The sequence below is a fragment of the Sander vitreus genome, chromosome 8 (genome assembly GCF_031162955.1).
Source record: "Sander vitreus isolate 19-12246 chromosome 8, sanVit1, whole genome shotgun sequence".
Classification (NCBI taxonomy): domain Eukaryota; kingdom Metazoa; phylum Chordata; class Actinopteri; order Perciformes; family Percidae; genus Sander; species Sander vitreus.
Genome location: NC_135862.1, coordinates 10,142,803 through 10,166,957, shown reverse-complemented (window position 1 = coordinate 10,166,957; position 24,155 = coordinate 10,142,803). Strand labels below are relative to the sequence as shown.

At 39.2% G+C, this 24,155-nt stretch overlaps 3 protein-coding genes and 1 long non-coding RNA gene across 5 annotated transcripts; all 4 read right to left on the bottom strand.

The window, feature by feature from the left end:
• Positions 1-1,048: 1,048 nt before the first annotated feature.
• Positions 1,049-7,219, bottom strand: LOC144521977 (mannose-binding protein C-like). Its single transcript, XM_078256698.1, is given in 6 exon segments — positions 1,049-4,206; positions 4,208-4,452; positions 4,889-4,945; positions 5,618-5,677; positions 6,275-6,422; positions 7,066-7,219. Coding segments are annotated over 5 exon segments (648 nt in total). The 5' UTR covers positions 7,066-7,219; the 3' UTR covers positions 1,049-4,068.
• A 2,812-nt stretch (positions 7,220-10,031) lies between these two features.
• Positions 10,032-14,702, bottom strand: LOC144521663 (mannose-binding protein C-like). Its single transcript, XM_078256218.1, has 4 exons — positions 12,599-14,702; positions 11,942-12,007; positions 11,213-11,269; positions 10,032-10,777 (listed from the first exon to the last, which is right to left on the bottom strand). Exons 1-4 carry the CDS (start codon positions 12,804-12,806, stop codon positions 10,395-10,397), a joined length of 714 nt encoding a protein of 237 aa, XP_078112344.1. The 5' UTR covers positions 12,807-14,702; the 3' UTR covers positions 10,032-10,394.
• An 18-nt stretch (positions 14,703-14,720) lies between these two features.
• Positions 14,721-22,783, bottom strand: LOC144521975 (dispanin subfamily A member 2b-like). Its single transcript, XM_078256697.1, has 2 exons — positions 22,473-22,783; positions 14,721-15,175 (listed from the first exon to the last, which is right to left on the bottom strand). Exons 1-2 carry the CDS (start codon positions 22,683-22,685, stop codon positions 15,032-15,034), a joined length of 357 nt encoding a protein of 118 aa, XP_078112823.1. The 5' UTR covers positions 22,686-22,783; the 3' UTR covers positions 14,721-15,031.
• On the bottom strand, positions 17,736-22,466 carry LOC144521976 (uncharacterized). Of its 2 annotated transcripts, XR_013502376.1 has the most exons (4): positions 20,643-22,466; positions 19,463-19,581; positions 18,429-18,632; positions 17,736-18,287 (listed from the first exon to the last, which is right to left on the bottom strand). It is a non-coding gene; the product is annotated as an uncharacterized LOC144521976 (long non-coding RNA). The 2 variants fall into 2 exon arrangements; XR_013502375.1 differs by having other exon boundaries at positions 19,463-22,466.
• Positions 22,784-24,155: the final 1,372 nt, after the last annotated feature.

Here is a 24,155-nt window from a genome sequence, read left to right as displayed (position 1 = left end):
CTTTGCGTTCCAATGCATTTGTGGCTTTTACTTCCTTCCTACCAAGGTATTATGTACAGTGTTATTATTAGGCCTACGTAGCTTTATGAATAACATCCATGCTTGAGATACAGCAAAAAAATAAGTCTGAAAGTGTGTGCTGTCTCTTTAAGTTGGCAGCTTACCTGACCAATTTTGGCAGGCCTATTTCACGTATGAGCTCATTAAGTGGCTCCTAAAAGGTCCAGAGATTAAGGATGTTGCACATTTCCTTGCCTTGTTGGGTTTATATCTATCACAAGGTCTACCAGCATGGACAACTGCTTACATCCACTAGAGGACGCAGTTGTCATCCTATTAGTTTAAGAAATAAGACAGGAACATTTTCTCTCTTAACCTATATTCTTTACCAATGAAAACATGTCAAATATCACTTAATAACTCATACAAATAGGAGAGTTGCTTATTGTGAATGCCGAATTGTAATAGTTTGTTTTGTTTTAAAATCCAGAAAATGACCGGAATCTTTACTTTTGCAACCCCACTGTTTAGCTATGCTGTCATGAGAAGCCAGCCACAGGGTGCTGCAGTTGCCTAGCAACGGTGCTAAGCTGCAGCCATTGGTTGGCTGTGCTGGGTTTTGATCTCTGACATCAGATTCTAAAAAGGCTTTGATCCTTTCTGATGTGATGCAATACAACGTTCTTTAGACTATAGACCCATAGAAATTAAATTCACTCCTACTTCTATCCGTAGAGCTGAAACAAGGTTATTTTGAGACCAGAGTATAATTCAATACAACACGAATCTAAAAAAATCTGTAGGCTGCTAAAACTCTTTCGATACTACTGCAAGAAGAGTAAAAGAGTCCTTGAAACAAAGAACAAGATTTTTTTTTTATCTCACACAGTGCTGGTACAGAAAAAGTCACTGAACGAAAACCAATACAGTTGATTTGAACAATTATCATGTCTGGACCAGAAATATCACAGACAGAGGACATGCCTGAGGTTACAGGAGATACTGTTCACCTACTGATCGAAACCTTTTTTAAAAAGGATAACACCGGAACAGTGGGAATCGTTGAAATCCTGCACCCCTGACGATGCCACTAAAATTATGGTGGCTGACCTGCTTTTGGACATAATAACATTGTTGTCAAAAGTCTGGTTGACGAATCTTAAGAGAAAAAAATACTGCAGCGCATGAGGAGTGGGATTTTTCTGAGGAGAGTGTTATGTCCAGTCTGGGCGACACACTCTTTCGGAGTTTTGCCGGGGCTCTGAATGCCGAGGACCAAGTCGAGTGTGTCAGCTCACGGCGCTTGACAGGTTTGGTCGGTAAAGAGGTTGCAGAAAGTGTCAAATCTGCTCTCTCCACTACTATGTTCACTACAGAGCCTGTGATAATTCAGCACATCACTCCCCCTCGCATGCTTAATGCTATGGTTGGTCATGTCTGCAAAATGGTAAAAGCTTTCACAGCCAAGATAAAAACTTTGTGCTCGGCTCAAACCTGTATGGAGACGAGTCATACCAGTCCTACGCAGAAAACAGAACAGACGCCCTTCCAGGGAGAAGTGACAGAAGATATGGAGCCGGAAGACACTGATGACCAGACAGAACATGAGGCCGAAGGCATGGACCCGGAAGACACTGATGACCAGACAGAACATGAGGCCGAAGGCATGGACCCAGAAGACACTGATGACTGCATACAATCACCAGTTACAACTGTGGAACCAGAAATCCCGGAGAACATCTCATCAGACGACAGTGTGATTGAGATTCCAACATTGACGGCTGTTGAAGAAATAATCGAAAAGGAGGTGATGGCGATAATTGATCCTCTTTTGGATCGAGTGCCAGACCCCAAGTATCAGCTGATACGATCTAAATGCTCTCGGGAGATTGAAGATGTTGCAGAAGACATCGCTCGGTCAATAACTCAAATTAAGAGTTTGGACGGGGCAGAAGCTGCAAGTCCAATATGTCAACAGAAGCTCAAGCTGTTTGTAAAAGCAATAGCGAGCAAGATTAAGTCCTTTTTTACAATGCGCTTGGCCAAAGCTTGGTATTATCGTATATTGGAGGATCTCAAGGCCAAATTCCACAAAGAATCAAACGTTGAAACGGAGCACTCAAGACAGACAGCCATAAAGAGCTTTGACTCTCTGCTTCAGACTGAGGATAATAACAAACCACAGGGTGGAAATGTGGTTAATGTGATTCAGAAGTTCAAGAATATGACCCCCGGTAAAATCATGATATTCACACGGGAATTTACTGATCTCCTCTACGGGGACATCACACGTGGAATGGCGTCCGATTTGATCCCAGAACCAATGAGAGGGAAGTCATGCAGTAATGTGGATGTGCCTGATTCACATGCTGACATGTATGATGGAATTCGAAACAAAGTGTGGAATTTCATGGGACTCATGGGGTGGTGGCTGAACACTCAGATCGGCAGCCACAGTAATAGGGTGGTTAACAAAATATTAAAAGAAGAGTCACTGGCAGCAACGCAGCTACCAAAGGTCAACATCACCGAGAAGCCTGTAGCAACTGCTCCAGCTCCTAGCTCAGTATGTGAGGAGACACGTGCCGTACCTGCACAGGATGCAACAGCACAGGAAGAACGTAGGAACATAATCATCAAGATATTCACAGAGAAGCTGGTTTCGCGGATATACAGGAAAGCAAAAGTGAACTGGTCTATTGGAAACCCAGAGGCCAACATTTACCATCTGTCTAATAGAACATGGGCTGAAGTCAAGAGTGTAGATTTTGCTACTACCCAAAAAACGTTTAAAAACCTTGACAAGGCCATTTTCCAGGACTTGTGTAAGAAGTGGGGCTGTGCAGACGAGGTGCTGATCTCCATGCGTCTAGAAGATCCAGCACTGGAAAAATGTGTTGCCTCCTCTGTCAAAGATTACCTGACGACACCACCAAAAAAGCGTAGCACCATCTGCAGGTTCTTCCTATCTGTGGGAAAAGCCATCTCCAATATCTGCAGACGTAAAGCTAGAGTTATGCCAGTGTAATGTGTTTTTTTCTACTAAGTTTGGGTTTTCTCCGGGCGCTCCGAGTGTTTCTCCCACATTCAAGAAAATGAAAAAAAATAAAACATTTGCAGCAAAGGGCTCCAGACCTGCCTCACATCCAGGTTACCGTCTCCTCCACTGGGTGACCAATGGAGCAGGAGGTTACCTAGATGGGGGGCAGGACTTGAGCTCTCAGGGCCACCTCAGTGGTCAACAGTGGGACTTCACAGCTGGAAGGCGAGGGTTCAGTGATTGGTCCCGAGCCTTTCTGTGTTTGTGTCGTGTCTGCTGTGGCGCTAAGTATGGGTTTACCCCGGGTGCTCCGGTTTCTTCCCACATTCAGTGCGTACAAAATCTACTAACTGATTAAATATAAAATAAAAATGAATGAAATAAAAATTGGCTTATCTCTGTCCTCATTTGCTGTAAGAGCTAATATGCAACTCAGAATGAAACTCTGCTGATTGTGGCCTGAGATCACTGATGGTCAAATGTTCCAAATAATTATCAAATGACATAGGCTACATAAGAAAGTTCAACAAAGCAGAAAGATTTGGAGCTTGTTAAGATTTGATAGTTAGTCGTGGCTAAATGAAATTTATAAATGAAAGATCTATTAAAGAGAAAATAACAATAACAAGATGTGTGAAATCTCTATATAACGCACACAACAACAAAAAACTCTTTCTTTATAAACAGCAATAGTTTGAACGTTCATCAGTATTAGTATAATCATTTGCTTAAATTCTTTTTAGTAGAGGAATATGTTATTATGTTATAAGAGTAATAATGCGGGGTTACTCTTTTTTAGGGTTTTTTAAGGAGGGATTAAGATACATCACAAGGATGGTGGTGGGAAACTATTACATCAAGTTATTGTTCCTAAACCCGGACCTTGAAGAAGTTTCCATGATATCTCCATCAAAATGAGGATAAAGATAAAGTTACGGTCATTATTTTTGATTCACTGGATATTATAAGAGACTGTACATTTGTTTAAAGCAACATTAAAACATGACTTGCAAGGATACAACAACTTTCTATAACTGACAAATGATGTAAGCATTCAGGAAACATTCGTGTGTCACTCTCCAGACTGCGTTTTCTGACAGCATGGTGCAGCCTGTATTCTGGATGGATTTGTCTGGCTGCCCTTCTCCCCATTTGGTAAAGGTCAGATGGTCGGTTTTTCATATCAGCCTCAAAATTCCCCTCAGCTTTGTTAGTGTTGACGTTGATCCAGGCTGTTTTGTAAACGTCCCCAAAGAACTGAGTGAGTATGTTGTTCTCCTCCTCGTTCTGGGGCAAAGCCAGCTCTAAGCCTCGTTGGGAGCAGAACTCGACGGCCGTAGAGAAAGAGTCTCTCTTCTTGTAGGACACAAAGTATTTCTGACCAACTCTTCGGACAAAGTCATAGTTCATGGCTGAAATGTAAAGAGAACAACATGCAACAAATCAGAAATTAAAGTGAAAACAATTGCTCAACAACTTCCAAACTGTATTGTCATCTTGGTCCTCTGGCCCTCGAGCTCTGTTCAGAAGCCTTTAGTTAAAGCATGATGGAACATTTGCAGTTTTTACACAAATGTTGCAGTCTAGACCTAAATACATCAAGATTAATTAAATGTGTTCAAATTATTTCTCATTGCTCCTTTCTCAGACAACATCCTGCCCAAAGAGAGGATCAATTTACATCAAACATTCTGATTCAATAGTAAAAGCAGAACATTGGTATGGTAAAAACAAGTTTGACAAGAAATCTAACGGTTTGTGTCACTTGAACAGCTAAAATGAATCTCCAAATTCACATGCAATCACTCCCTGTAACACTCCCTTGTAATACGTGAACAGGATACTTACCCAGCTCTAACTTAGCGAGGCTGTTCTTTAAGGTTTCAAGTTCCTGACCAGAGAGACCTGGATCAAACAGATCAAGATGAGTTACTATACTGGCTGTATATTGGACCTGAGTCCACATTTTGGCATCATAAAGTACAACTCTGTAGCATATTTCATTAGACCCTCTGTGCCTAGTCAACACACACATCTTTCAAATGCAATTCCCTCCATTTGTACCACAGGCTTTCTGGTAAACATTTCAAATCTCAGGCCCAGATTACCCTGAAGACGTTACCAGTTATTACTTTTTAAAGCTCCTTTTTTTCACTGGCTGTGTTGTACTTTTAATAAGTACACTTATTTGAATGAGGGACATTGACAACATTCCTCCATGAATTGCATTTTATTGTAAGATTTACAAGCAAGAGTGGAATTAATATCTCTCAGACACAGCCTCAACAACAATCAAACACTAGGACCTTTAAAAAGATAGTATTGCTATTGTTACGGAATTAGAATGTACTTTAAGTGTCCACCTCTTGTGTATCTCTCTACATCTCTAACAACTATAAGTCTATGTGTGCAAAGATTTCTTTGTGCAGGACAATGAAGACACTGACATTTACTCAGGTTGCACTGTAGTACTGGTGCATTTTGCCTGTTACTAAATGATAAACAGCAGTTACTCAGCTAGTGAAAGTTATTTCATAAAATATATATATGCTCTTTAAAATCTAGAAAAAATATAACCTCGTCCACAGAATATAGCAGATCCAGGCGGTCCAGACGGTCCAGGCAGTCCAGGGAATCCTTTTGCTCCAGCAAATCATGTGTACAAGAGCAGGGAAAGAGACATACAGATGATTAAAAATCCAAAGCCCCTTGAGACTGGGGCTCATGTCCCATTTGAAAATTAAAATAACTGGTGAATTTGTTTTGTACTTTACGGAACTAACAGCTATGTCACAACCTCAATCTTTTTCTAAATTTAACCAAGTAGTTTTTTTACCTAGACATAACCAATTAAGTTAATTTTTGTGCATAAAACTAACTAAACTGTGAGCATTTCACAACGTTAACAGTGTGTTTAAAACAGTGACAGTTGCGTTTTTTGGTTTAGATATGAGGACAGAAAATGCTTGTGTGGGTCCTATTAGAGGGTAGGAATAAACAACCTATGTTTTTGTATGGTTTGGAGGACTTGTTGCAGCTGACACAGCGAGTCCAATGAAGAAAATGTATAAGTGACCTCAGATAGCTCTTGGGAGATTGGAGAGAGCTTGTGGTTAAAAACAAACTCATCTGCCTGTCCAACAGAGGGGTGCCAGAATTTAGACACATAATGACTAGAGTCTGGTCAGAACGAGTGTTCCTAGGAGCGTGATTGTGGAAGTCAATATTACCCACCACTTCTCCCAGGTGCCCCAGGTGGCCCAGCTGGTCCACGTGGACCAGGATGTCCTGGGTCACCTTTAGGACCAGGAGGTCCTGGAAGCTGACTGTAGCCAGTAGAAGACATCAGGAAGAGGACGCAGAACAGGAGAAACATCCTCATCTTCAGAATGCAGAGCATCATAACAGTTATTGGAGCTATCATTTTTTATTGTTTCAGTAAATTAGATCACTAGAGCAAGTGAGATTTTCTGGAACAGAGAGGGAAACTTTACTTAAACATTACTGATAACCCTGTTTGTCACTGGTATCAAACATTCTGAAATCTAAATTTTGTTAAGTCTTAAGTCTTTCTCTTTGAAATCTACAGTATTGGAAATATAGTTAAGAATTTGCCCTTTATCAGGCTGTATCAGGAATATTGTTTTATCATAGTTTACAACCATTGATTCAAAGACAGTCACATGAAATCAAAGGTGGTCATTTCAGAACTCAGTCTTTGGCAAATAATAACCACCACAAATGATGTGTCTCCGGTAGTTCCCAGTTCATTGTAACACTTCAGAAAAACTGATGATATTTTCATTGCAATATAGACAGATGTGCTGCAGCAAAACTTAATTTCAAAAATGCAAATTAGAATTAAATTTCAGCCTGTCTTCAGTGCAGCAGTTAACAAACTTTGACTGTTTTTAAAATGTTAACGACATGTTTAACACCACCAAGCATGCTGTTGTGAAGTCATTTAAAAGGTTTTAATAACACTAAATCTAGCACTGACTAGTGATAAACAGAAAGGTACTCACTGATTAACGAGAAGTGATCTGCAGGATGTGCTACTTTTCGCTTCTTCCAAAGAAAAGTGATAGAGAATGTATTGAGTGCATATGTAAAAAATTCAGTTCAGCGTAAACAACGGATGTTTATGTTGGTGATGTCATTTGGCACAACACTGAACCTAGGAGGAAAACAGAGTTGAAGAGCCTCCCTCATGAGACCGCAGAGCTTATTGTGGATGGCTTTTCTATACTGTCCTTAAAACAAAGACACATACCATGTTCATATGACATTACAAATATGTACAAATATGGCCATTGTAATTATGACAAGAGCAAAGAAGCAAAGGTGAAGAAGAATGGAGCTTCAAGTAGGAGGAAAGTTAGGGGTGTGGATGGGTCAAACAAACACAGGACATTCGACCATGAGACTCAAAATCATGTCTCATTTGAAAATAAAAGTAACCCGCATTTCATTTTTAATACTTTACGGAACAAACAGAGCTACCAAAGCTACGTCACTTTCTGCATCACGTGCATAACCAGCAGTGAATAACCCAAACCCCAATCTTTCTCCAAATTTAACTAAGTACTTTTATTTCCTCAACATGACCAAGTGAGTTGGTTTTTGTGCCTAAACTTAACCAAACTATAACCATTTCACAACGTTAACGACATGTTTAAAACTAGCACCAAGCAAGCTGTTGTCAAGTCATTTAAGTAAGGGATAATCACCGAGAGGCAGTGCAATAAACAGTTTGATATGCCCGGCTTGTGGACGGCTTACCGCCCGAGACGAAGTCGAGGTAGAACCCGTTTATTCTACTTCTTGCTTGCCAACATAATAAAACAATTCAAATACTTTAATAATTATGCTTTTTCTTATTCGTATTGCATGCTTATTAAATGTATACTCTGTTTGAGTTCATCTCCCTCAAAAAGTAGTCCCCTTTAGAACTACGGTGAATAACGTTAGCTCAGCTGTAGCTAATTAGTTTCTATAGCAACCACACAAGGTTCTTTGGCGCTGCAGGTGTCCGGGTCAGTTGTCACTGTCGGTCTATCCTTCTGGTGGCTCTTCCACTCGGTGAAAACCTTGACAGCAAAGGCAGTTGCCTTTTTCGTGTTTGATTCAAGGACCCCGTCTTCAATTGTACCCAGCTCCTCATCTGTCAGATCTCAGAAACGGGTACCCTGGGCCTTGTCTTTTTCTTTTGTCATTCCGTCGTCCTCGTCGCTCTTTAACCAGTCCTCAAATGTCTTCCCTACTCCAAATATATTAAAATTGACAATGAATTTGTCCATTTTTAAAACACTGTAATGTTTAGAACTACGGCGAATAACGTTAGCTCAACTGTAGCTAATGTTAATTAGTTTGTATAGCAACCACACAGGGCTGCATCTGATCACTAACATTAGTTTAATAACGTAGTTGCTATATTGTATCTCGCTTGCGAAACTATCTATCGACTGACCCTCCGATAGATTTCCGACACATTTTAGAAACATTTCTAAACAAGGTTTATTTTTACAATGGACCTCATGTTTGAAATTTCTGTGATAGAAAAGAAATACAAGCGGCGTATTGATCTACTATTTGATGACGCTGTGCTCAGTCAGCGGGCAACCTGCCGGGTTAATGCCCTCCTCCCAGCCAATCAGAATCAAGCATTCTTAAACGAAGTAGAATAAAAAGTTTTAATAACACTAAATCTAGCACCAAATAGTGATAAACAGAAATGAACTCACTGATTAATAGAACATAGTTAGAGTACATATATAATAAATTGAGTTCAGCAGAAACAACAGATTTAGTTGTTTATGTTGGTGATGTCATTTGGCATATAACCCTGAAAATAGGAGGAAAACTCATGTTTAAAGAGCAGAGATGTGATACGGCAGAGCTTATTCTGGATGGCTTTTCTGTATTTTCCTTAAAGGAACACACAGACCAGTTCAATTTTAAAGTGGACAAGGCAGTGGTATGTAGAGAAACACATTTGTAATGTCATATCAACATGGTATGTACATTTGTTTTAAAGGAACACGCCGACTTATTGGGACTTTAGCTTATTCACCGTAACCCCCAGAGTTAGATAAGTCCATACATACCCTTCTCATCTCCGTGCGTGTTGTAACTCTTAATTCCGATGGCTCCACCGGTAAAAGCTTAGCCTAGCACGGCTCCTGAAGGTAATCGGTTCCAACTAGCCTACTGCTCCCAATAAGTGACAAAATAACGCCAACATGTTCCTATTTACATGTTGTGATTTGTATAATCACAGCGTGTACAAATAACGAGGTCACATGAGACACAGCCATTTTCTCACCGTATATAAACTGGGAACTATATTCTCAGAAAGGCGAAGCATTTCTACTCTCTGCTCGGGGCTTCTCAGGTGCTGCAAGCATATCACTCCGCCCAAGTAGCAGAAGTAGCACTGCTTCGCCTTTCTGAGAATATAGTTCCCAGTATGTATACGGTTAGAAGATGGCTGTGTCTCATGTGACCTTGTTATTTGTACACGCTGTGACTATACAAATCACAACATGTAAATAGGAGCATGTTGGCGTTATTTTGTCACTTATTGGGAGCAGTAGGCTAGTTGGAACCGATTACCTTCAGGATCCGTGCTAGGCTAAGCTACCGGTGGAGCCGTCGGAAAGAGTTACGACACGCACGGAGATGAGAAGGGTATGTATGGACTTATCTAACTCTGGGGGTTACGGTGAATAAGCTAAAGTCCCAATAAGTCGGCGTGTTCCTTTAAAACAAATGTACATACCATGTTGATATGACATTACAAATGTGTTTCTCTACATACCACTGCCTTGTCCACTTTAAAATTGAACTGTAATACAAATTCTCTTTTCTGTGTGTTCTAGGCTCTTTTGAAAGATTTCTGTCTTTTTTTAAGTACAGTAGATGTCAGGTCTATTTTCTGCCACTTTTGTCATAGTTAACATTCAGGATTTAATTTTACCAATCCTGTAAGCTTTCTATTTCACATTTTCAACAGATAAGTTAGCTAGGCAGCCAAAATGTTAATAAAGGTTGCCTGGAGTTTAGAATAAATGAAATGAGACTTGTTCACGGCTGTAAACTTTATTGTGATGTACTGTATGCTTTTAGAGTTCACTGTTGTTTCTATACATCTATCATATTGTTCCTTTAATTGTAAACTTTTTATAATGTAATATGTCTGTGAAGCAGTTTTAATGCCATGCTGATGATGCAATTGTTGCAAATGTTTCTGTAGTTAGGACTAAGATCTAACACAATGGCTTTGGGTAACTGTAACATCTGGAAGAAAATATTGCTGAGAGCAATGGTTCCAAATCTGGAACACAAGACCTTTCTATATCTGACAAATGATGTAAGCATTAAGAGAACAATCGTGTGTCACTCTCCAGACTGCGTTTTCTGACAGCATGGTGCAGCCTGTATTCTGGATGGATTTGTCTGGCTGCCCTTCTCCCCATTTGGTAAAGGTCAATGGTCGGTTTTTCATATCAGCCTCAAAATTCCCCTCAGCTTTGTTAGTGTTGACGTTGATCCAGGCTGTTTTGTAAACGTCCCCAAAGAACTGAGTGAGTATGTTGTTCTCCTCCTCGTTCTGGGGCAAAGCCAGCTCTAAGCCTCGTTGGGAGCAGAACTCGACGGCCGTAGAGAAAGAGTCTCTCTTCTTGTAGGACACAAAGTATTTCTGACCAACTCTTCGGACAAAGTCATAGTTCATGGCTGAAATGTAAAGAGAACAACATGCAACAAATCAGAAATTAAAGTGAAAACAATTGCTCAACAACTTCCAAACTGTATTGTCATCTTGGTCCTCTGGCCCTCGAGCTCTGTTCAGAAGCCTTTAGTTAAAGCATGATGGAACATTTGCAGTTTTTACACAAATGTTGCAGTCTAGACCTAAATACATCAAGATTAATTAAATGTGTTCAAATTATTTCTCATTGCTCCTTTCTCAGACAACATCCTGCCCAAAGAGAGGATCAATTTACATCAAACATTCTGATTCAATAGTAAAAGCAGAACATTGGTATGGTAAAAACAAGTTTGACAAGAAATCTAACGGTTTGTGTCACTTGAACAGCTAAAATGAATCTCCAAATTCACATGCAATCACTCCCTGTAACACTCCTTGTAATACGTGAACAGGATACTTACCCAGCTCTAACTTAGCGAGGCTGTTCTTTAAGGTTTCAAGTTCCTGACCAGAGAGACCTGGATCAAACAGATCAAGATGAGTTACTATACTGGCTGTATATTGGACCTGAGTCCACATTTTGGCATCATAAAGTACAACTCTGTAGCATATTTCATTAGACCCTCTGTGCCTAGTCAACACACACATCTTTCAAATGCAATTCCCTCCATTTGTACCACAGGCTTTCTGGTAAACATTTCAAATCTCAGGCCCAGATTACCCTGAAGACGTTACCAGTTATTACTTTTAAAGCTCCTTTTTTTTCACTGGCTGTGTTGTACTTTTAATAAGTACACTTATTTGAATGAGGGACATTGACAACATTCCTCCATGAATTGCATTTTATTGTAAGATTTACAAGCAAGAGTGGAATTAATATCTCTCAGACACAGCCTCAACAACAATCAAACACTAGGACCTTTAAAAAGATAGTATTGCTATTGTTACGGAATTAGAATGTACTTTAAGTGTCCACCTCTTGTGTATCTCTCTACATCTCTAACAACTATAAGTCTATGTGTGCAAAGATTTCTTTGTGCAGGACAATGAAGACACTGACATTTACTCAGGTTGCACTGTAGTACTGGTGCATTTTGCCTGTTACTAAATGATAAACAGCAGTTACTCAGCTAGTGAAAGTTATTTCATAAAATATATATATGCTCTTTAAAATCTAGAAAAAATATAACCTCGTCCACAGAATATAGCAGATCCAGGCGGTCCAGGCTGTCCACGCGGTCCAGGGAATCCTTTTGCTCCAGCAAATCATGTGTACAAAAGCAGGGAAAGAGACATACAGATGATTAAAAATCCAAAGCCCCTTGAGACTGGGGCTCATGTCCCATTTGACAATTAAAATAACTGGTAAATTTGTTTTGTACTTTACGGAACTAACAGCTATGTCACAACCTCAATCTTTTTCTAAATTTAACCAAGTAGTTTTTTTACCTAGACATAACCAATTAAGTTCATTTTTGTGCATAAACCTAACTAAACTGTGAGCGTCTCACAACGTTAACAGTGTGTTTAAAACAGTGACAGTTGCGTTTTTTGGTTTAGATATGAGGACAGAAAATGCTTGTGTGGGTCCTATTAGAGGGTAGGAATAAACAACCTATGTTTTTGTATGGTTTGGAGGACTTGTTGCAGCTGACACAGCGAGTCCAATGAAGAAAATGTATAAGTGACCTCAGATAGCTCTTGGGAGATTGGAGAGAGCTTGTGGTTAAAAACAAACTCATCTGCCTGTCCAACAGAGGGGTGCCAGAATTTAGACACATAATGACTAGAGTCTGGTCAGAACGAGTGTTCCTAGGAGCGTGATTGTGGAAGTCAATATTACCCACCACTTCTCCCAATTGCCCCACTTGGCCCAGGTGGCCCAGCTGGCCCAGCTGGCCCAACTGGACCAGGATGTCCTGGGTCACCTTTAGGACCAGGAGGTCCTGGAAGCTGACTGTAGCCAGTAGAAGACATCAGGAAGAGGACGCAGAACAGGAGAAACATCCTCATCTTCAGAATGCAGAGCATCATAACAGTTATTGGAGCTATCATTTTTTATTGTTTCAGTAAATTAGATCACTAGAGCAAGTGAGATTTTCTGGAACAGAGAGGGAAACTTTACTTAAACATTACTGATAACCCTGTTTGTCACTGGTATCAAACATTCTGAAATCTAAATTTTGTTAAGTCTTAAGTCTTTCTCTTTGAAATCTACAGTATTGGAAATATAGTTAAGAATTTGCCCTTTATCAGGCTGTATCAGGAATATTGTTTTATCATAGTTTACAACCATTGATTCAAAGACAGTCACATGAAATCAAAGGTGGTCATTTCAGAACTCAGTCTTTGGCAAATAATAACCACCACAAATGATGTGTCTCCGGTAGTTCCCAGTTCATTGTAACACTTCAGAAAAACTGATGATATTTTCATTGCAATATAGACAGATGTGCTGCAGCTAAATTTAATTTCCCAAATGCAAATTAGGATTATATTACAGCCTGTCTTCAGTGCAGCACCAAGTATGCTGTTGTGAAGTAATTTAAAAAGTTGAAATTACACTAAATCTAGCACCGAATAGTGATAAACAGAAAGGTACTCACAGAATGAATGAAAAATGATCTGCAGGGTGTGCTGCGTCTTCACTACTTCCAAAGAAAAGTGATCGAGAACGTAGTGAGAGTGCATGAATAAGAAATTCAGTTTAGCGTAAACAACATATGTTGTTCATGTTGATGTTATGATCTCATTTGGTATATGAAACTGACAATAGGAGGAAATCAGAGTCTAAGAGCCTCCGTCTGAAGACTGCAGAACTTAATAACAATAATAATAACTGTATTTATGTATCATTTTTCAAAAACAGAGTTACAAAGTGCTGCGCATACATGAAAAAGAGCAAAGCTATGAATTACAAATTACAAATATGAATATAAAATCAATAGAATGAATCAAAACACAAAAAAGTAAATGCCAAAATACAAAATTTTGTACAAAAAACAGAAAAAGCATCGGAATCAAAAGCCATTTTATTCGAGTGTGTTTTGAGGAGTGATTTAAATGAAGCACCGCTTCGACATGTCTGATCTCCTCAGAAAGGGTATTCCAAAGTCTGGAAACAAACATGTTGTAACAAATGTGTTGAGTGCATTTTCAATCCACATATGCAAAGCAGTTTTTTTTACCTTTTTAGATTTGTATTCCACAAGGAAAGTAGGAGCTAGCACAGCTTTTAGATTTCTTTCATGATAAGAAAGCAACAAAAACCATCCGCAGCTGACTCATTTGTAAAACATTGTTTTGATAATTGTAAACATTATTTTCCTGTTATTGACTAAAGCTTATCGTATTACTCACACCTTAGTTATCTTAAAAACCGTTTACCTTTTTATTCCCTCCCTATTACTACATCTCTTTCTGTTGTATTTAATAAAGGATAATGGCTTATACCTAGAGTTATCACATTGGTGTGCTTTAAGAAAGGTGTCCCTCATTGTTGGAACATTTATTGTATTGTGCAGTGATGTTACAGAATTTCATTAGTTATCACCAGATTCATACCTTGAATAATCATTTGAAACAACACACACAGACACATGTTCTGTATCAATACAAGTTTCCTTTTTACAAATGCAGCAGACTTATTGTTCCTGTACTGTATAAAACAACCCCGGACACCACTAACTAAAAATAAACGCTGTAGACTTTCCCACTGTCATTTTCCATTACGCCATATTGTCTTACTGCTCTCTTTGAATCAGAACCATTGGAAATGTTTTCCGTCAGTATGTTTTGGGTGGAGACGTTCTTTGGCTTGAAATCACCCCCGTTTGATTAACACGAGTTGAAACACCATAATTCCTAATAATTTCACAAGCACATTTCTGAGTTATGAAACAGACACTTTTATTGACGGATGAAACTGTTCTCTATTTCTCCACTTTTTTTTTTGCACGATTTCCTGCCTTGCCGACAGGAAATCGGAATTTAATAACAGACATCTGGCATAAATGTAAACCACTACAGATTGTCATTATGGAAACATGGATGAGTTCCATCTAAGACTTTTGAAACACATAAAGAAATGGGTATCTGTTTTGCTTGAGGATATAACTAAAAAGGTATAAAAAGTTACAAATTGTGCCTTGGGCGTAAAGCAGAGAAACACAAGTATGACCAAGCCATAGAAAAAAGGCAACTCTAATACGACTGTATTTGAAATTTAGCCTCCGTAATTGAAATCGTATGGTCTGTATCTGCTGAGATCTCTGTTCGCCTTATCTGTAAACCACAACCATCAACAACAATAGAATAAGGACAATGATGGAAACCAGGACTGTGGCCCAGATGTTGAGGCAGCGGGCAGTGGAGCCGTAGTGTCGGGCACCCTCCAGATCTCCAGCCACCTTCCGGTCTCTGGCCTGGAAGGACCAAAGCACATTCATTTTAAAAGTGGATTGATACCATAAGAGAAATTGCTAATGTTGAGCCTAGGCTCAATCTCATAATCTCCTGCAAAAGCTGTAGATTCATGTTTGCTGTGTTTTCATGCTGCAAATGAGATTGCTTTCTACTTTTTCCATCCATTCTCCCTTTTCCCATATATAGTTTTCTTTGCATAAATCTCATCATACATCTTCACCTCCAACAATGTCCAGCAAAATTTGTAACACATTTGAAATCTCTGTTCTTTTTATTCATGTTTTTTTTTTTTTTCTTTAGAAAATGACAGGATGGCAGATCCAAAAGCCTGCATGCCAGTACTTGCCAGTGGATTTCAAAATAGAAGCTCGTAAGATTATACGGTCATTCATTCTCCTTCTTGGCAAATTCCAGTACTGAAGGGATAAAGCCCTGCAGCAGGAAGCTCACTCATCTAACAACTGTTGTGTTGCCGTTTGATCATGCACACGGCAGAGTATTTGTGTTTGGTTATAGTTTGTTTTGCAAGTAGGCTATATTTTGCTTTGATGTGCTTTTATTAAAATCCTTTTCCCTTACCTGTGGTTGGCTACAGTTGCAATATAGTTCTGGAAACTAATCCCAGTGTAGGCCTGCACGATATTGGAAAAAACTTACATTGGGATATTTTTTTTATATGTATTGCGATATGAAAAAAAAGACTAATTTTTACAAGAGGACATAAATATCCCTATTTAAAAATACTAAATCATTCTCAACTACTGGGGTGATTTTGTAGGGGAGTGCATCTACAAAGAAAATAAAAATGAAAAAGGAAATTTTCTTATGTGAACCACTCTTTGTTGAACTTTAATCCATCCATCCATCCATCTTCATCCGCTTATCCGGGGTCGGGTCGCGGGGGGAGCAGCTCCAGCAGGGGACCCCAAACTTCCCTTTCCCGGGCCACATTAACCAGCTCCAACTGGGGGATCCCGAGGCGTTCCCAGGCCAGGTTAGAGATATAATCCCTCCACCTAGTCCTGGGTCTCCCCCGAGGCCTCGTTGAACTTGTTGAACTTTAATGCTTTACAAAAACCAAAGCAAGTAAGCGCTGTGATGACTCTTCTGAAGTGATTTTGGAGAGGGAAATTAGGAAGAAATACACTGGTTGACTGACATGACACCATTGTATTCATATAATATCAATCCAGGCTAAAGTGAATATTAATAATGCATGCATGTTGCTTCCTCTAAATGTCAGGTTGTGGTCGACTAGCAGGGCCTGCTTTGGTTGTTTGATCAATTGATTAAAATTGATCATGATTGTTGGTTTGCTGTGCATGCAGAGCCTGCATGTCACACTCTTACAACAAACTGTGTATCCAAGAGCACTTAAATCAGTGTAAATTACGTTAAATCAGAAACAGACTGCTGTTGTAGATTAGTGTTACGTTTTCAGCGTCGCAGCTCCGAACCATAACATTAATTGGGACAGACGCCTTGTTTCTTTAGGCTAACTATGTTAGCTTTAGCCTGGCTGGTAGCAGCTTTCTGCGGTGAAAAATGGCCGGGATACGTCGTGATTACGTTGCATTATTCAGGTGATTTAGTTTGTCTTACATAACATATATATACATACATGTTTGTCAACATAAAACACAGACTACTGTAGCTTCACTACCCATGTTAAAGCATGTGCATCACTGTGTCAATATGAGAGGCCGTATAGGAAGTAATTCATACTTCTGTCTTACACACATCATAATCTTGCATATACACCACTATACTCATACACACACACTATTATAATCCTTTTACATGTGTGTGTGAGTATACTAGTGTATGTGAGAGAGTATAGTAGTGTGTGTGTGTGTGTGTGTGTGTGACTGTGTGTGTGTGTGTGTGTGAGTATACTAGTGTATGTGAGAGAGTATAGTAGTGTATGTGAGAGAGTATAGTAGTGTATGTGAGAGAGTATAGTAGTGTATGTGAGAGAGAGTATAGTAGTGTATGTGAAAGAGTATAGTAGTGTATGTGAGAGAGAGTATAGTAGTGTATGTGAGAGAGAGTATAGTAGTGTATGTGAGAGAGAGTATAGTAGTGTATGTGAGAGAGAGTATAGTAGTGTATGTGAGAGAGTATAGTAGTATATGTGAGAGGGTATAGTAGTGTGTGTGAGAGGGTATAGTAGTGTGTGAGAGAGTATAGTAGTGTTTGTGTGAGAGAGAGTATAGAAGTGTGTGTGTGAGAGAGTATAGAAGTGTGTGTGTGTGTGTGTGTGTGTGTGTGTGAGAGAGTATAGAAGTGTGTGTGAGAGAGAGCATAGAAGTGTGTGTGTGTGAGATTATAGTTGAAAAGGAAGTTGGTTTGATCAATCAGGAAGACTTAATTAAATTCTCACTTCCTCATTGGCTAAAGGGGCCATTTTAAATTATCATTACTTGGTGGGCTTGCTGCTTTGAAAGTACAGCTAGCAACGCTGAAATGAATGAAGACCCCCCAGTACATTTTGAGAATTTGAGTTCAAATAATGTTGTTGTTCCAGAAAATGACTTTATTTTCAATGAAAATATTCTAGAAACTGTAGACCCACTAGCCAATGACGGTAACCATGGCATTCAATTATTTTTGGGCCTGGTGAACTCCATCAGTGAGCAAGTTCATTAGTGTCGAGACAATTAATAAAGACTAATAAAAGGCCAGTGACAATTTCTGCTTCACTTTTTAGTCAAATGATTATTCCATTTTCAATTGTTTAAACAAGACATTAATAATGTATTAGGAAATAGTGAGTTACTGACAACGATGCCTCATCAATTTAGTCAAGTTCAACAGGCAACAGATTTTAATAATGTATGTTCAGGAGTTCTCGGAAGTCATTCCTGAACAAATCCCTGAGTGTTTTCTAATGCAAAATCCATAGTTTCCTTGAAATCTTCAAATTTTTTCATGACTGGCAACCGCAGGCAGTTAATGCATGTGTTTGCGGTGGGTAAATGACGGCCTTGTCTGAGGGAAAGCTCATGGAGAAAGTCCACTGAAGGTCATGGGGAGAAGCCCTGGGGTGAATTGCATTTGCTCCCGTCGCAAAGGCCAGGATACCCCCAAGTTGCAAGGGTCCCTCTTTCTCTGAAAAAGAAATACACCAACGAACACCAAAAAATAAATTAAAACTAGCATGTAGAAAACTTTCAAAAAGGAGGGAAAGACAAAGACAGACAGAAGGGCATATGAAAATATTTTTATTCCATAACTAGCAATAATACTTACCCTCAACATCCAGCAGGTAGTCCCTCCAAAATGCAACCACACATGGTTGCATGAAACTCGACTGCTGACAGTCGAGTTTCAAAGAGCTGTTCTAGTACATCAGCTGTGAGTGGGGATGGCTCGTGACAAAACAGCGGTCTGAAAGCATCTGGGTGCATTCTTATTGCATCAAGAACACCAAGGGTCTTCATCTCCTCCCGGAATCTATAAAAATGTATCATGAGAAGATACAAATATCTGTTTTCAAATTGGATAAATTATCACACAGCACATGAAAGGGATGACTTACAAGACAGTTCAGTGTTTTTGATTATGCAAAAAGGCCTTGTCATTGACAACCATCTAAAACGTGATGTTCTTTAAGTTATTTTATATGATACATGCAAGCCTTTATTCAGAGTGTTTGTAAGGTTGTACACTGGCTTTTAAAAATATATGTTGAAGTCTTTAATTATTCTTAACCCTTGTAAGTTGTTTGGGTCTGTGGGACCCGTTTTCAATGTTTGCTAAAAGAAAAATGATGGTATTTATTATTTCTTCTAACTCAAACTCACTGGCCTTGGCTCATTTTCTGTGAAGAACATAAAAAATGACTTATTTTCAATGACTGCACACGGTACCCTCCCTACACATAACTATTACATATGAGGTGTTCGGGTCTACTGCACCCGAGTGTAATTATTACAGTGTAATAATTGTAGGTGCTATGAAACTTAACTGTGTCCTCCTCCTAATTGGGCCTGATGTGTGTGTGTGTGTGTGTATGTGTGTGTGTCTGTGCGTCTCTTTGTGTGTCTGTTTGTCTGTATGTGTGCGTGTCTGAGTGTAGGTTCTATGAAACTATGTTGTCTTTCTGCACCCCCGCTATTCCCACACAAAGTTACACAATTTTACATAAATTGTTATGGCTGTATTGATTTAAAAGCCTAATAATGTGGTGGGTCCACCAGACCCGGAAACATTGGCTGTGTAACAAAAATATGAACACCTTAGAAGGGTTAATTATGTTTGCTAAAAAATGGAGTTACACAAACCTTTGAAGTGCTCCACTGACTCGACGAACCACCTGAAACGTGATAATATCCTCCACCAAGAGATCTTTGTCTTCTATGCGTTTCAAAGTCCTTAAGACACCCAGCATTGGTCAGATAATCTGTAATAATTATTGTATAGTATGAACAACACAAGATTAGATATATTAAACAAACTGTTCTTTCCTGGAGGCCAGGCCTGGATGTGATGATGAAATTAGGTGATGCATGAATTTATATGAATGACATCATTTATTTAACTACTTCAGTCACAGTAGTATATTGAGCACTGACCAAGCCTGGTGTAAACATTCATATGAAAGTCAGAAACAAATCACACAAACTTAAGTGCAGATTGCAGAAATATAAAAACAAATATGTGGCTTTACCACACTTAGTAGTATTTAGATTATTATTCACTGTAATAAATGTATGTAAACATGTGGATTACACTTTTTAATATTATTACTAATAATAATAATAATAATAAATTTTATTTATATAGTGCTTTTCATGGTACTCAAAGACACACACAGACAGGCTAAACATCATCACCCAGTCAGATGATTGCAACTCAGCTAGCTAGCCAGCTGATGCTAGAGCTTTCTCATTTAACGCTATCTTTGCTGTAAACAGCCTACTCTGATGTCTCCTTATCCAAAGATAGGCCAAATCCAATAAATGCAGAACTACACTGTAATAAGATGCGCATTGAATAGCAAATTACAATGTGTAATGTGTGAAATTGAATAACAGGAGCGCAGCAATGGATACTATAACTACCAATATGCTTCCATAACTGCTGCTGCTATCTTTTTCTCCTAGTCAAAGTCAAATGTATTTGTACAGTAAAATATCATATACTGTGGTTAATCAAAGGGCTTGACAGATACTGTGTCCTCTCTCATGTAACAGCAGATTTACTTCTGAAACCTGATTTCTGAAATTATTTCACACAGCTTGCTCAAACTTGCTTGATCATATTAACTAGCACTAGCTAGTGGAGATATTGCAGCGTTTTCAATGGAAAATGGCTAGCCCGTGTTGTATGTGGGTAGCGTCTATGGTAGCAACTAGCTAGCGGCGCTAACGTCATGACCATGCTAACATGAATTTGGGGGGACACTACAGATAGGATGAAGTTAATAAAAAAGGGTCCTTGGCTATTTTTTAATCAACTTACCTCTTCCTGATTTTCGACGACGATCCACCAAAATGCTGTCTCGTCTGGTAAAGGGGTCCTCCATGTTCCATTGAGCTAGCTAGAAGTAGTAACGCTAGCCTGGAGCCAGGTCTGACTGGATTTGCAGTTCCATCCCTGAATAATCTCTGCATCTCCGAATCAGAGCTCTGTTGGACTTGATTTAATTGTCGAGACATCGTTGACAATAGCTCACCATTTCCTAAAATATTATTTAGAAGACCCACAGCTTCAGTTAGCCTCTCTCTTTCCATTACAGCACCACTTCAGCCAAACTAGTATAATGACTATGAGGATTTTGACCGTCAAATACCGCTTCTTCTTTGTCAACCAATCAGGAGCTGAGTACTCAAACTCCCTTCCGTTTCAATCAAACTCTCACACACACACTACTATTCTCTCTCACATACACTACTATATTCTCTCGCATATACTAGTATACTCTCTCACATACACTAGTATACTCTCACACACACACTAGTATACTCTCTCACATACACTATTATACTCTCTCACATATTCTAGTATACTCTCTCACATACACTAGTATACTCTCTCACATACACTAGTATACTCTCACACACACACTACTATACTCTCTCACATACACGACTATACCCTCTCATACATACATGTAAAAGGATTATAATAGTGTGTGTGTATGAGTATAGTGGTGTATATGCAAGACTATGATAGTGTGTGTAAGACAAAAGTATGAATTACTTCCTATACGGCCTCTCATATTTCAGCGGCAGCTGCCGCTTACGGTACTTTTCTACACACGGGAGAGCCTCACTTCCCATAACAACCCCCCACCCCGTCGGACTAACGTTACGTCACATGACCACCTGTCTTAAAGGGGAAGGGTCGGCCGGTAACAATCATGGAAAAGGAGAACGGTGAAAGTTTACTTTTTTATCAAGCAGCAAAGAAGTTGTAGCGTCAACATCGCAACGTCCTGCGATGTGACTTTCGCGCATGCGAACATCGCGATGTAGATGATGAAACAAAATATCGTGCAGCCCTGTCCCAGTGTGTATACAACCGCAATCTTTTTTTGTTAACCCTCAAAATTTCACAAGCACATTTCAAAGAGTTACGAAACACTATGAAACTTTCGTTTATTGAAAAATGAAACTTAAACAATTGCTGAGACAAAGACCATGCAGACAGGAAATCTCAATTTAATAAAAAAAAAAGTCTGGCATTCAAACTTGACTGCAGACAGCAGTTAATGAAACACGGATGAGTTCCATTTTAGCCTTTGTAACACAAATAGAAATATAGTATCTCCTTTGCTCAATCTCATAATCTCCTGCAAAAGCTGTAGATTCATGTTTGCTGTGTTTTCATGCTGCAAATGAGATTGCTTTCTACTTTTTCCATCCATTCTCCCTTTTCCCATATATAGTTTTCTTTGCATAAATCTCATCATACATCTTCACCTCCAACAATGTCCAGCAAAATTTGTAACACATTTGAAATCTCTGTTCTTTTTATCCATGTTTTCTTTTTTTCATAACATCTTTGTATTTTATTATTTCAATAGATCAAGTGTAATTTTTAGGCCTAAGAATATCCAAAATCTTATATGGATATTGCTTCTCCCTCAACTTTCCATCCTCTGAATGATTCTTGACATGGTCCAACTGAGGGCTGTGTGTTACTTGTCTGCAAAAACCTTCTTTATTTTTCACTAACCGCATCTCTCATTTGTAAGAACTACTATTAAAGACGGCAAGACAAAGTCTTTTTTTTCTTCAATATTCTTTGATAGACATTAACAGAAGATTCTGGATGAATGAAACTCACCTTGATAGAGAAGATGAGAGCTGCCAGACCGAGGCAGCAGGGGTTTGAGTAGAGAAAGCAACAGAGGGACCAGATGATGTGGTCCTTGGGGGGCTCGGGGGTCATGTTCAATGTGGTGTACGGAATCGCTGTAGATCCTCCAGGCAGAACAGGGAGCCCATCATACCTCCCCTGCAGTGGAACATTCTCAGCCGGGTGACCTAGAGGATTCATCGCTGTCCGCTCAACTGTAGTTTGGAGTGGGGGCTGCTGAAGTTGTGTAACAACTCAACTGTCTTTTGAATTTGAATTTGTTTGGATAAAAAAGGCATGTGCTAACATGCTAACCAAAAGCCTATGAGGCAAAAGTACAACACACTACACTACATGACCTTTTGCTTTAACCACCTTTAAAAACAATCACCTGAAAAAGAAGATGAGCAGCCGGATAGGAAAGCATGTTTGATCTGTTTTAAAAGGGTATGTAGAAATTAGGTCTATTTTTTTCTCTTGGGGTGATAATGTAGGGGGGAGGGTGGGGAGAGATATGTTTAAAAGAGATACGAGTCTAAAACACAGATGGACATAAGTGTGGAAACTAGACCAAAAGCTAATACCTGAACTTTAGAAAATGACAGGATGGCAGATCCAAAAGCCTGCATGCCAGTACTTGCCAGTGGATTTCAAAATAGAAGCTCGTAAGATTATACGGTCATTCATTCTCCTTCTTGGCAAATTCCAGTACTGAAGGGATAAAGCCCTGCAGCAGGAAGCTCACTCATCTAACAACTGTTGTGTTGCCGTTTGATCATGCACACGGCAGAGTATTTGTGTTTGGTTATAGTTTGTTTTGCAAGTAGGCTATATTTTGCTTTGATGTGCTTTTATTAAAATCCTTTTCCCTTACCTGTGGTCTGCTACAGTTGCAATATAGTTGTGGAAACTAATCCCAGTGTAGGCCTGCACGATATTGGAAAAAACTTACATTGGGATATTTTTTTCCCCTGCAATATATATTGCAATATGAAAAAAAAGAGTTTTACAAGAGGACATAAATAGCTCTATTTAGAAATACTAAATCATTCTCAACTACTGGGGTGATTTTGTAGGGGAGTGCATCTACAAAGAAAATAAAAATGAAAAAAGAAATTTTCTTATGTGAACCACTCTTTGTTGAACTTTAATGCTTTACAAAAACCAAAGCAAGTAAGCGCTGTGATGACTCTTCTGAAGTGATTTTGGAGAGGGAAATTAGGAAGAAATACACTGGTTGACTGACATGACACCATTGTATTCATAGAATATCAATCCAGGCTAAAGTGAATATTAATAATGCATGCATGTTGCTTCCTCTAAATGTCAGGTTGTGGTCGACTAGCAGGGCCTGCTTTGGTTGTTTGATCAATTGATTAAAATTGATCATGATTGTTGGTTTGCTGTGCATGCAGAGCCTGCATGTCACACTCTTCAACAAACTGTGTATCCAAGAGCACTTAAATCAGTGTAAATTACGTTAAATCAGAAACAGGCTGCTGTTGTAGATTAGTGTTACAGCTCCGAACCATAATGTTAGTTGGGACAGACACCTTGTTTCTTCAGGCTAACTACGTTAGCTTTAGCCTGGCTGGTAGCAGCTTTCTGCGGTGAAAAATGGCCGGGATACGTCGTGATTACGTTGCATTAATCAGGTGATTTAGTTTGTCT